At 41.9% G+C, this 13,896-nt stretch overlaps 2 protein-coding genes across 2 annotated transcripts in view; both read right to left on the bottom strand.

Annotated features, from left to right (window-relative positions):
• ankrd27 (ankyrin repeat domain 27 (VPS9 domain)) overlaps nucleotides 1-13,896 on the bottom strand; it is a 42,526-nt gene that overhangs the window by 28,556 nt on the left and 74 nt on the right. The window lies entirely within an intron of this gene.
• On the bottom strand, nucleotides 3,729-13,884 carry LOC121724633 (ankyrin repeat domain-containing protein 27-like). Its single transcript, XM_042111324.1, has 11 exons — nucleotides 13,849-13,884; nucleotides 11,690-11,800; nucleotides 11,255-11,411; nucleotides 10,889-11,046; nucleotides 10,572-10,631; nucleotides 10,181-10,234; nucleotides 7,582-7,647; nucleotides 7,320-7,396; nucleotides 6,879-7,000; nucleotides 5,794-5,872; nucleotides 3,729-5,423 (listed from the first exon to the last, which is right to left on the bottom strand). Exons 1-11 carry the CDS (start codon nucleotides 13,882-13,884, stop codon nucleotides 5,270-5,272), a joined length of 1,074 nt encoding a protein of 357 aa, XP_041967258.1. The 3' UTR covers nucleotides 3,729-5,269.

The raw sequence follows: 13,896 nt of genomic DNA, 5'->3' as shown, positions 1-13,896 counted from the left end.
CAGATACAAAAAAATATTTCTGTAACATAAGATAAACCAACCTTTGTAAATCAGGTAGGCCTAAGTTATTCCTACCAGTAAAAGTATTGTTACAAAATGCTGTAATGTGTAGACTAACAATAAACATAACCTTGCAAAATTACACAACTTTCAGAAAATGTTCAGAAATAAACAACTGTGGGGGACACAGTGCCCCACACAGTGCAGGGGGTATCCAAGAATATGCTTGTGATAAAGCTGGCTAAGTAAACTCAGAGTAAGTGGTAAACCTCTTAATAGAAGAGCCCCATGGTTTCATTCTCCTTTCCAAACAAAGCCAGAGCCCATCCTTTAGGAAGTTTACCATTTGACTTAACTTAGCCAGGTTTATCACTAACAACTCCTCTGGTTGCATATGGAGAGTAGTGATGGGCAAATGAAGCTTTGGTGAAGCACTGAACCACAATTCGAAAATGGGTTCATTGCTCGAAGCTTCAGTAACAGCGACCTCTCCTGGTGAAGTGCCAAGGCTGCATCTACATTATCCCGGCTAGATAGTGGACAGGAAGCTTTGTGAAATAAATCTAGTGCACGCACCTAACCACCCCACCCCCACACATACGTACCGGTAATGCACATGTATAGTAAGATCAGAATAAAGTTTTCCCACACCTTCCTAGAAGCTTCCGAAGTAATAAAAAGAAATCGATATGAACAAACTAATGCTCTAGATTTAGAGGGGCAGGGTTGAGCCACTCCAGCAAACTGTAAGAGCAAACTTACTTTCATTATCAAACTAAACATCTAAAACCACATAACACATACTTCTTCCTAAAGTTAAAACACACACACACACACACACACACACACACACCAACAAGTGAATACATTGGTCTAATTTCTAGTATTCTTGTGGTTGTTGTGGTCGACCAGGCAAGCTCAGAACAGAACAGTATTCCGCTCCCTCAGCATAAGAAAAAGAGACCTACTGAGCAGCAGCCATCTCCTCATCAGTTCTTGGCTGTGGGGTGCTCTTCTCGTCATGTTTCCAGTCTTGAACACTAGGGCTATCAGAACTGTGATAAAACCAAAAAAACATCATCAGTTAAATACATTTAATGCTGAAATCCACAAACTACCCAGTGAGGACCAGTGTTGCCACAGTTACCTTGAAAAAGTAATCTGATTACTGATTACTCCTTTAAAAAGTAACTTAGTAATTTTACTGATTACTTGATTTTAAAAGTAACTAAGTTAGATTAAGTTACTTTATTAGTTACTTTCAGCAGCTGCTTTCCACCGCCTCAACATAAAAATGATAACCGGTTTTGCCAATACTCACTATACTGGAAGTGCATTTTAACAGTAATGCCAACAATGTATAGCAGACATCCCAATCTAACTTACTTAGATACTGAAATGCAGATGTTTGTTCAATAATGTCTAGTCAGTACACCAAATAAGGAAGGCCTATTGATAGAAATTGTGATAGTAAAATATGTAGATTTTGGTAGTTTGGCCTTTTCATGTAGCCTTGGCAACTAGCCATCTAGTGTAGGCCTGAGTAGGTAATATGCAAATGAAATTACACTTGTTAAACTCACCTCAACAAGTCTTTTGCAATCATTTAACCCGCCGTGAGCAATACTAAAGTCACTGTTACAAATAGTGCAGTGTGCAATACTATCATTATGTTTTACTCTTATGAGACAATTGGGTACACTTTTGTGTAGTCTGATGTGAAATGGGTCTTAAATGTTCCTTTTTGAGGGGTACTGACTCTGCCATGACGCTCCTGTACCTAGATACACTAACTGAACAGATTAATTAAGTTCGAGAGAAAAGAGATATAAGCCCACCTACACTGAAAACTGATTGGTTGATTTAGCAAAACAGACCAGGATGCTCTGTCTTGGATGCGCTTGCAGGCACACACGCACCACTCCTCTCTCTCTAATAAATGCTGCTATATGTATATATCCCTTAACAATGGGATTATCTTCTCTGATTGGCTATTGGGGTGGCTATTAACTTTGTATAACAGGCTACCTTTGAGTAGTTCCAAAAAAAAAAAAATCACTGTTCCATATCAATGCGCTTATGAATGGTAACCAAAGCACTTTATTGTGAAGCACTTTGGTGCGGCTCAGCCGCCAGTAAATGCGCTATAGAAATAAAATTGGACTTGACTTGACATAACAACAGTAGTAAAGTAGCCTAATTAACGGTTGATTGACAAGTCATGGACAGCGGAAAATATATCAGAAAAACGATGTACAAAATAGATGATTTTGTTATAGTTGGGAGCCTTGAGCACATTTTCGCACAAATTCATCTAAAAGCACCAAATCTGGCACAGATATAGGCTTAGGTAGCTTAGGGATGGCCGCTGTCCAAAAACGCAGTTTTTGCTGTAGTATGGTAGCCTGGGTGCCATTCCGAACTTAGTCCCGGCAACAACATTTGAGGTCGGGAAGTTCGGTCTGGCATTGCTCCATTATGGAGCAAGTATGCTCGCCCTAGATCGGGCGGACCAATCAAATCGGGCTTTATGATGATGGACAGGTGAGCAACAGCGCCTGGTCTATCACGTCATCTGAGCACGCTTAGATTAGTCTTATGTTTGAAACAAAAACGCTGTGGCTAGAAGGATACATGGCTTTTAAGACCCCATATGGAAAATGCATATTATTTAATGAGGTTTTATCACTGAAAACGATTATTTCTGAAAAATGTGGCCAAAAGTTGAGATGTGGGAAAACTCGTGGTTTCACTTTCATCAAGGGAAAACAGCGCTGTTGCATTGCGACATGTTCCCTCGTTTATTTAAAATCTCTGATTGACCACCTGTTCGAGGGATTTGCGACAGCCTTTCCCAGCTGTTTAACATGTTTGTAGCATATCAGTGTTCAACAGAATTATTTTTAAAAACGGAGGGGATATAGGCTATCAGTTTTTTCCTAATAGCCTAACCTACCCTACTACGTATCTCTTAGATTTCGCTAATGAGTGTTGTAGGCTAGGAGTTACAGTATTGACGGCACTAACTTTTACAAAAGACCAGAAAACAATGTTAAGGCATTTGTGGAGAAGAAGGATGGTTTGTGTGTTTTCTTCCTACCTCACGGTAAGCTATTTCGTTGCTCTGATTGGTTAGGTCTATCCAATTGAGTGCAGAGGCATTCCCCCTCCCTGTATCGGTTGAAACACGCCCCGTAATTATGTCCCAATGGAGCAGTATCAGACTCATATTCTGACTAGAATTGAGTATGACTACGTCAGGCTAGTAGTATGGGCATTTACACCCCTATTGTTCGTACACACCTATTGTTCGTGCAAATTAATCTACAAGCACCAAATTTGGCATGGATGCAGCAGAGGACATACTGAAATTATTTAGCCAGGGCGCCTGAGCCAATGGTACCTGAGACGGCGGCCAATGGTACCTGAGATAGATGGCGGCCAAATCCAATATGGGGGATACAAATACAAACTTGATGTCTATTTCACCTTTTTGACCATGGGAAACCTATAGGAATACTTACATTTATGATTGGGTATATCAGGACCCCCAAATTCAGGTTTACCACAACTTTGGAGGTTATTCTCAATGGTGATTCATTTCCTTATAAAAGTGAAATGCTTTCAAATGCTTTCAAAAATGTTCAAATACATTTCAAAGTGTAATCATATAAGAAAGAATAAGACACAATTATTATTGCAAGGAAATATTTATATTATCAAGTCAAGTCAAATGTATTATCCCACAGGGGGAAATTAAGTTGCAGCCAGGTATCAAGAAACACACAACCAACGACACAACACACAAGATAATAAATTACTATGGAGACAGTATTACAACACAAATTGACATGGACCAGTACATTAAATAAAATACAAGATCACTACATCGTGAGGCCAGGATAAGCAACAGCCCAAAAGTCCAGTGTGCAAAGAAGTAGAAGATTGAAAAGGTGACCTAATTTGGACAAATTCAGCATGTTAATGGCTGAGTACATACAAAAGAGAGTTGGTAATGTTTAGTCCTATGTGTGGGAACTCGACACCTTCTACCTAAAGGTATACGCACAAACTCTATAGAGGGGAATGTCATCACAGTACAAAATGGCCAGAGCCTTCCTGATGACATGACGGTCAAATCAGTCACGGAGTGGAGACTGATTCACCCCTATAACCTTGCCAGCAACACTGACAAGCTGACCCAGCTTGTTTTGCACGCAAGGTAAAGGTTACCAAACAATACAATAAAGTCAGTACTACTGACTCAATAAAAGATTTATAAAACAGTGTCATAATTTTTCTGCATACATTAAATGTATTAATTTTTCTTAAAAAGTAGAGGACCTTCTAGGACTGTTGGACCTTCTTATATATAGCCTCTGCATTAGTCTGGGAACACAATTTGTTATCCAGTACCGTTCCGAGATATTTGAAGCTGTCCACTAGTTCCACCTCCATCTTTATTCTTCCTGGTCATCTTCATCTTTCACTGTTGCTGTCCGTTTTCATCTGTAGCTTATTTGGTTCAAAAGTTGTAGTCAAAACCCTTTGTCAGACAGTAGCCAGATTGGACTTGGGGACATTGAGGGTCCACATATACCCAATCATGAATATAAATATTTTTGTATTTCCCATAGCCAGAAAAGGCGAAATATTTATCAACTTTACATTTGTATCTCATCTGGTTCAAAATATGCAGCCTAATCCCTTTTCAGATGGCCGCCATATTGGATTTGGCAGCCATCTTGGTCTCAGGGATCACTGGCTCAGGCACCCTGGCTAAATAATTTCAGTATGCCCTCAGCTGCATCTGTGCCAAATTTTGTGCTTTTGGATAAATTGGCAAAAAACAATGGGGTGTAAGGCCCCATACAGTACTACAGTCAAACCTGCTTTTTTGGACAGCGGCCATATTGGAATTGGAGGAATAAGGGGTCCAGATATACTGACTCATAAATATAAACATTCCTATATGTTTCCCATGATCAATTAAGCTGAAAAAGACATCAAGTTTGTATTTGTAGCTCATGTGTTTCAAAAGTTATTAGTCGGAACCCTTTTCGAGCAGCGGCCATATTGGATTTGGCCACCATCTTGGCCCCATGGGTCGCTGGCTCCGGCACCCTTGCTAAATCATTTCAGTATGACCTAAGCTACATCTGTGCCAAATTTGATGATTTAGATGAATGGCCTATTTATGTGCTTAAGGCCCCCAACTATTATCAATTTTAATGTTCTGGGGGGTTTAACATTCAAACAATTATTTATTTCAATCATTATTTCCATCCGTGAGGCCCTGGCTGATGAGGTTGCCATGGCTGATGTACTCCACGGCCGCCTCAAACGACGTCAGGCAGTAGCTCAGGTCCTCCTTAGTGGAGTTACAGAAGTGGAAGTTCTTGATGTAGCTCAGATTGGCCATCCTGAGAGAAGATAATAATATAGCACTGTTAGAAAACAGGTGGGATTCAGGACAGGCTACAAATGAGAACAAATGTAGAAATGACGGTTTATCAATGACTTCTGATAACAGAGTTCTAAACTGCAACACCACAGTCATCACTCTGACTGTGTTGGGTCTTACAGAGATCTTTAGTTAAAAACAAAGAGATCCTTTGTTACTTTGATACTTTGACTGCTGTCTGTTATAACAATTGAGTAATTGTTCATCAGCACTCTTCTCCCACTGCTATCAAGCGTGTGCACACGCACACACGCACACACACACACACACACACACACGCGCGCACACACAGTTCTACATGACAATCATGTGATAGGGCAAGAGCTCACCAGTTTGGGATTTCTGTTTTCACCAGCAGATAGAGGATGACCGAGAGAAGATCATCTGCACAGATGGCATCTAGGCTTACTGCAGTGGAAAATAACCAGCAGGAGATGGACACCAGTTACTCCATTTGCATAAGACGCAGCTCTTGGCACACAAACACGGCAAGAGTCTGGTTCAGTGGAAGAGTCTGTTAAGGTTACATACCAACACAAGCAATGCCTTCCTCTGTTTGTGTGTGTGTGTGTGTGTGTGTGTGTGTACTTGTGTGTGTGTGTGTGTGCGCGCGTGTGCTTGTGTGTGTGTGTGTTTGTGTGTGTGTGTGTGTGTGTGTGCTTGTGTGTGCTTGTGTGTGAGAACCAGTGTTGTAGTACTCGAGTCCAGGACTTGAACTTGGACTCGAACTTGGACTCGTACATTCAGACCATTCAGATTTGGAAATTGAGACGAGGACTCAACTTTTTTTTTGTAATGTCATTAGGCTATAACTGGAATATGTCTTTAGAATATTATTTGGTATATGATTTTGCAATGGAATGTTACTGCTTTATGTCATACATCACACGTCACGCCATGTTCCTACAATAACGGACGTTAACTTTAATGACGCCAAATGCCTGTAGACATGAATGCCCCGAAGGTTGTCCGTTTTGCATTTAGTAGTAACTCAACTCGGACTTGACTTGGATGAGTAGTAGACTCGACTCAGACTTGACTTGATTTTTTTTTTTATGACTTGGACTTGACTTGGACTTGAGCACTGGAGACTCAAACCTGGACTCAGACTGGAGGCATAGTGACTTGACTACAACACTGGTGAGAACCCACCCACACAAGGACACAGTATACTGAACAGCCTCGCTATATGGCAACTGGGCAAGGTGCCACTGCACTCTGTACCCAGTAGAAAAGCACATTTAAAACTAAAAGTTGCTATGGCAATTCACTGACTCAAGGAAAGAATGTTGAAGAACAAAAGCCCCCCCCCCCCCCCCCACACACACAACACCTGCAAACATACACAGAGACAGGCAGATAGACACATTTAGACAGACTGGCAAATAAGACACAGACACACACACACACACACCTGTAGGGCTGGGGGACTGCATGATGGTGAGGGCCACCTTCCTCAGGCAGAGGAGTTTGTGCAGAGGGGAGGTGCAGCGGTTGAGCTGACTCAGCTCACGCTTCGCTCGTGGGATATTTATACTGGAGAGAGGGAGGGAGAGAGAGACAGAGAGAAAGAGAGAGAAAGAGAGAGAGAGAGAGAGTAAGAGAGACAGAGGAAGAGAAAGAGAGAGAGAGAGAGAGAGAGAGAGAGAGAGAGAGAGTAAGAGAGAGACAGATGAGGGGAAAATAAATGATGGGTGAGAGACTACATACTGTATGTGTTGTCTCTAGTGTTGCTACACTCTAACATCTCTGGTATCCACCGCAGACACAATCTGAGGAGTGTTTGTGGCACACAGTGGCTAACAGACTTCTCTGGAAAGGGGAAGTGAGCTGGTTTTCTGAGACGGTCTCTCACCTAAACTCAGATTTGATACCGAGGTCTTTCTGCTGCAGATCCTGCAGGCCTTGCATAGTTTTGTTGAACGCAGCATCCTGTTCACAAACAAACAACAAGATACATTAATATGGGATACTTAAGAACAACAACAAAGTGAACTGCTAAAGCAAGATTCTCTCTGAACACTGCTCTCAGAGAGGCTACAGTTATGCTGTTTCTTAACAACCATAATGGTCCTAAAGTTCATTTTAAATGAGAGAGGAAATGTGAATGTCAGTACCTGACTTGCTTCAAGACTTCCCACATAATTAAAGATGAACTCATGGATACCATGATGTATGTACATCTGAGAAGGAGGGGAGACACCATGTTAAATCCACATAAAAAACAAACAAACCATGTGACTGCATGATCAGCATCCAGTAGTGATGGGGACGAGACCGCCTATGTCGAGTCCGAGTCAAGACCGAGTCCGTTGGTTTTCAAATACAGTCGAGTCCGAGTCAAGACCGAGTCTTTGAGGAAGCAAGTCTGAGTCGAGACGAGTCCTTTAGGAGTCGAGACCGAGTCGAGACCAAGACCATAAAAACATGGCAGTTTTCATATTCATGATTTATTATCACCCCAGTTAATAATCAACAGTGAGGCCCAGGCTTGGCATTTCACCATTTTAGGGGCAAGGCCACTTGGCCTTCAGTTGGGCATATTTGGTGGGGGACACAAAGGCCACATGTCAGGGCACCACGGCCAAAGTTAACTATACAGTAGTAGGCTATAAAAATGATTAAAGTTATATTTAGCCTATTCACAGCAGTAGACCTGCATCACTGTATGAAACATTACAAAAACATGAAACATGACATATTACAAAGAACTGTAAATCATCTGATCATCTAATATTTACAGATATCTAGGCTATATTTAATATTTATATTTATTTTATATTTGGTTATGAAATCATGTATTGAACAATTTAAGCACAGCTCAGCTTTAAGAAACTCAAATAGCCTAAATGCATGCTTAGCATTTTTTGATCATGAAGGCTACTTTCAGAAACCTACCCTGGTTAGGCTTACTGACGGCAGTATCTTTGCATTACACGATGGGATGTCATTTTATTAAGTGTGCTTGCTGAAAGCAGCACACTTACTATTCTTCTTAAGTTTTATTTTTCCCGTCTCCCTAATTTTTGGCCAGCTCTAGCGCCTAGGCCCTTTGAGACAGAGACACCGTTCCAACTTTAAAACGTCCGGTCAGTACCGGTGTAAGTTGCTCGCGAAGATGACGTCAAGTGGGCGTGTCGTTCGTCCGCCATATTGGATTGAACAGAAAGCGAAACTAAATTTTCACAGGTTACAATGTGAGGGTGCACCTAAAAAAAGAAAACTTTCCAAAAGTTTACATCATTTGGCAAATCACCCCATGTATTTGCTACCTGTGATCCTTCACCTTTGCTACTGTATTTCTGTCACAATGCCTTTCCAGTGTACACAGTGTCGCTGTCCAGCCTTGCCACGCTCATGAATGTATTGCTCTACCATGGATGTTTATAGACTTACAAACTGAAATAGTTAGGAGAACATTAGCTATATATAGCTGACATAGTACAGTTATTTTCACATTGAAGGTATTCAAATCTAATTTTTCATTATTGTTAAATATCATGATGGGAGAGTATTATTAAAAATGTTACAAGTATGCAAATTCATATGTTTACGGGCCTTTAGATTTTACTGTGTTGTTTTGTTGTAAAGACATGCAAGGCATTCTGGGCCATGTAATAAACAGTGGTCGGCAGTGGTCATGAACATGGTTCGAATTACGGGGGGGATTGGGGGGGTCCGACTCCCCTAGATGAGACCTGGACCCTCCCAAATGGGATGAAAATAATAGTTTGGGGGATCCTGAAAAAATGTAATAAAATGTAATGTTATCCTATATTGCATGTAATTAAATGTATTACCATCACATACCAACAATTGGTATAATCTAATGAAATACGATTTTTAAACCATCACCCCCATTGGGCTGTACCATTTCTCTGGTACGTTCAGACTGTGTTCTTTGCTATGATAAAATACTGACGAATTAAAGGAGAATTCCGGTGTGATATTGACCTAAAGTGTATTGAAACATGATACCGAGTGTGAACGTATGTCTCATAGCCCATCTCGACTTGTCCCCTGCACTCCAAAATCTGGCGCTAGTTAGCCGATGCTACCAACAACTTTTTCAGTAGTGGTGCTTCGGCATCGGGCTAGCCATGCAAATAAATCACTGTTTTACACCCATTTACGAGGCTCAATGTATCTCCACACTTCATTGGTAGACTTCCTAGGGCCCTGACATTTAAAACGAGACATTGAGAACTTTGAAAAAGCACTGGTAGTTTACTTACAAGACGATTTATACAGACAGTATCTTCACGAAGTTTAACGTTTGCAGCCATCTTGAATTTAGTCACGATAAGTCGAGCAACGAGTAAGAATGAACAGGTATGATAAGGGATCAGATTCCAAAAATAATTCAGTGGAAATGCATGGATTCCAGTTTCTTCCAGTAGCAGAGTGCTACATCACTAGCCTCCAGGCATTTTTACAGCAGTGTATACCTCTCTGGGCCAGTGTACCACACATATGGTGAAGAGTCCATAAAGACGCTGTTAAAACTGAAGAAATGCAGTTTGAAGAGCTTTGGTGCAACTGCCCTTGGATAGGCTACGTGAATCATTTCCAGAACCCACCCTGCTCATAGACTGTATATATAGAACTATATATACAGTCTATGACCCCGCTTCACCAACTCACTTGCTGTCACTCTTCGCCATCCTATCTTTTAAAAATGAAGAAATGTTTTCTGTGAGTCTGTGAGGCCCTCACCTCCACTGCTTGCTTCAGAAGGGTCATCTGGAGCTCCTGTTTGGCGAGCACTTTCTGAAACCCACACAGTCAACTCCATTACACTTACTCAGAGCAGGAGAGTAAAGATGATGATGATGAAGATAATGAGGGTGGTGATGAAGATTATGCACAACACCACTTTTTGAGCAATGTTGCTGAGCAATGTTGCTGTGTATTGTTGTTCTGACAGGTGCTACAGGGGAATTATTTTCTTTCTGGAGAACTTTAATCATCAGTAATCAAATGATTGTGAACATCCAATCAGAACACATGGAACCGGTTATGTGATTGCCCAGCAACATTCCTCAAATATCATCACCTCATTAGACATTATACCAAGTAATGAAAGATGTACTACGGCTTCACCTACCAGACGTGAGTCCCTCAACAAGCACTGAAGGCATTTTGTGTACAGCGCGTTCACCGAGTCCTGCAGGTAAGGGGACAGATGCCACCGAAACCAGGTTAATAAAATCATGTGGCATTAAGGGTCATTCACACCAATAACGATAACTATAACCATAACGATAAAAGCGTTCACACTGAACAACGATAAACAAAGTCTCTCCTTGTGTTAATGAATGTGACAGCTAAAATTTGATGGGTTCTGATTGGCTATTAGCTTTTTATCGTTCTCAAAAATCGCTCTGAAAGTTATTAAATGGTTTTGTACGGCTGCATTCTTACTATGTGGTAGCGTAGTCCCTTCCTCTCCTGTTCCTTGAAGCTGTGGCCGAAGCTGGCAATGAACTTGTCCAGCCTCTCCGCGTGGCGACCCAGAAACTCCTTAACGTCTTCCACATTCTTCAAACAGTACTGTGCCTGTGTCTGGACAGCACTCGTGTCTGACAAACACACACACACACACACACACACACACATTACCTTGCAAAATATAAAATGGGGAATTCAAACTATATAACAATACCATTTCTGGGAAACCAAATTCAAACAGTACAAGTGCCAACATTTGTCATGTCTCTTTCCTGTGGTTCTGTAACAGGCCTTCCGGCCCACGCGCTGAGGAGCGTGGCTGGGCATGGCTGGGCCTACCTGGCCTCTGGTGGGCCTCCAGGGGCCGGGCAATGCACAGGATGCTGTAGGCCTTCTCCTTCTCATTGTAGAAGGTCTCCTCAAAGAGGATGGACACAGAGGCTGTGCACTGGAATCCTGCTCCCAGTGTCACCTGGTTGTCCTGGATGGAGACTTCCTGAGGTTGCAGGAAAAGGGGGGGGGGGGGGAGCACAGAATTATAACGGGCTCCTGGAATACTGGTAATACTCGACAAATTTTAGTAATTAGGTAATCAGATGTTTCTGGTACAATCACCATGTGAACATCACAATAGCAATACAATATAAGTGACAAACAGAACATGTTGATGATGGCGGTGACTTGATGACAGCTAGGCAGTCTATGAAAAAGACAAGCAAGGTAACAAAATAACAAAAAGGCCGATCTTAGAGGAACTAAGAGAGGCTGCCTTACCTTCCCATCGAGGGTCTGGTACCCCTGCTCTGAGGGCTGTAGAACGTACCCCTCAAACTGGGCTGCTGTGTATGTACTGACATGCAGACTTCCCTGACATGGCACCAGGATCTACCACAGCAAACAATCAATGACAAATAAACAAACACAAATGACGAGATAAGAAGGTCACCATCACGCAGACTAGATGTTTACAACTATACAATCACAAAAGCAAGGACCTAGAATATGAAGATACACACAAAATGTCATGTTTTTTTTTCTTTAAACAACTTCCAACTGCAAACATCCCTTTGGATGTTTATATATATATATATATATATATATATATATATATATATATATATATATATATATATATATATATATATATAGATAGATAGATAGACAGACAGATAGACAGACAGACAGATAGACAGACAGACAGATAGACAGATAGATAGACAGATAGACAGATAGATAGACAGATAGATACTTTATTGATCCCCAGGGGAAATTCAAGAATCTGTGATTTATCTGTCTGATTGTCAGCTGTGTCAAACCCGTATCCACAAGGGCAGAGTTTAGCAGAGTCACACTGGGACACAGGGCCCTGGGCCTGGGCGACGGGCCTCACACAGGGCCTCTCTTTCATAGCATTAGTCACCACAACCATCACATGGGGACGGGGAGGACTGCTGTCTGACCTGCTTACACTCTTCCCCTCCACCCACTACATTAACAACTAGGCCAAAGTCAGACCTCAAACCAAGAGTAGAAAAAGAATGAATCAATATACAGACACAGAGAGAAATGGACAGAGAGAGAAAGAGAGAGAGAGAGAGAGAGAGAGAGAGAGAGAGAGAGAGAGAGAGAGAGAGAGAGAGAGAGAGAGAGAGAGAGAGAGAGAGAGAGAGATGGCCAGAGAAGAGAAAGTGAAAAAGAGGTGGATGGAGGTGGAGATTTGGATTAATGACAGAATGGGGGGATTTGAGTGGGTGGGACGGAATGGCAGGAGAGAAAGATGGAGAGAGGGAGTGAATGAGTTGGGGGGCGGAGGGAGACAGCAAGTATGCAGTCAGGGAGGAGGAGAGAAAATGAGGACATGCGCATGAGAAAGAAAGAAAAAAAGAGTGTGAGAGAGAGAAAATGAGGGAGAAGGTTGCAGAGCAGATAATCAGATTAAAAAGATTACCAGACATTTTGGAATTTCACAGAACCGATAAGTGTATGAGATATGTGTGCTCATATTTGTTCAACCTCCCATGGCAAAGCCTGTGAGTTTTCCAACACAAACTCACATATCAATTTCACCCCCCCATCAAGCACAAGTACCACCACACAAAGCAAAACCATGATATCCAAAAGCTTGTAACATTAGAATGCTCAACAAACTCCGATGTCCCAGCTGTAAATAGGTGTGAGTATTACGCAAGTGTACGAGTGTTGGGGGGAGGGTTGATGAGAGGTTGTCAGGGCTCAACTAGCCCTCATATCATAACCAGTAAACAAGCCAGTTGAGCACAGGCTCCTCATCTGCTACCATCCACAGCACACATCAAAACATGCTGGCCCTCCCGTCCCAAACAACAACGATGTTGTTCCATCCGCGGCCAGTGCTGCTCTCTGGCCAGCTGCTCCTCAGCTGAGCTCGTTAGCATCCCTCGGAAATGAAATTAGACCGGCGTGGTCCAGTGTACAGTAGCCAACAACAACAGCACAAACAGCAGCAGCAGCATTATGCCTATGCACAGAGCATCGTCTGAAGGATCTGAAGCGCAAAAGATCCTATGAAGAGACATGAGAACTTCACTCATCTTCCACACAGCATGAAAACAGTAACTACTGTTCTAAGTAAAGTCAGTCAAAGAGATGAAATGATGTTATCCAGAATAAACCCATCATGAAGTCAAAGAACTTAACAGCATTAAATGACACAACATTGTTGACACTCTTGAAAAAACTCCACTACAAACTGTAAGCAGAGGTGGCAGAATACTGCTACTGAAAAGCACTTTCGGGGAAATATCAAATCTGCATGCTTTACCAGACATCTTTTTACAGATCGGTGTCATTAATTGCACCATGTTTCCGCTTTCAAGCCAAGACACAGAATAAAATAAGAAAATAATAATAATAATAAAAAAAGAATCCACTGTTTGCTGCATCCAGTCAGGTACCAGCTTGCACCACTCCCCCACAAACGCAGTCTCCATGAACGGTCTAGC

The sequence above is a fragment of the Alosa sapidissima genome, chromosome 11, assembly GCF_018492685.1.
Source record: "Alosa sapidissima isolate fAloSap1 chromosome 11, fAloSap1.pri, whole genome shotgun sequence".
Taxonomy (NCBI): domain Eukaryota; kingdom Metazoa; phylum Chordata; class Actinopteri; order Clupeiformes; family Clupeidae; genus Alosa; species Alosa sapidissima.
This window is presented reverse-complemented; position numbering and strand designations above follow the sequence as displayed.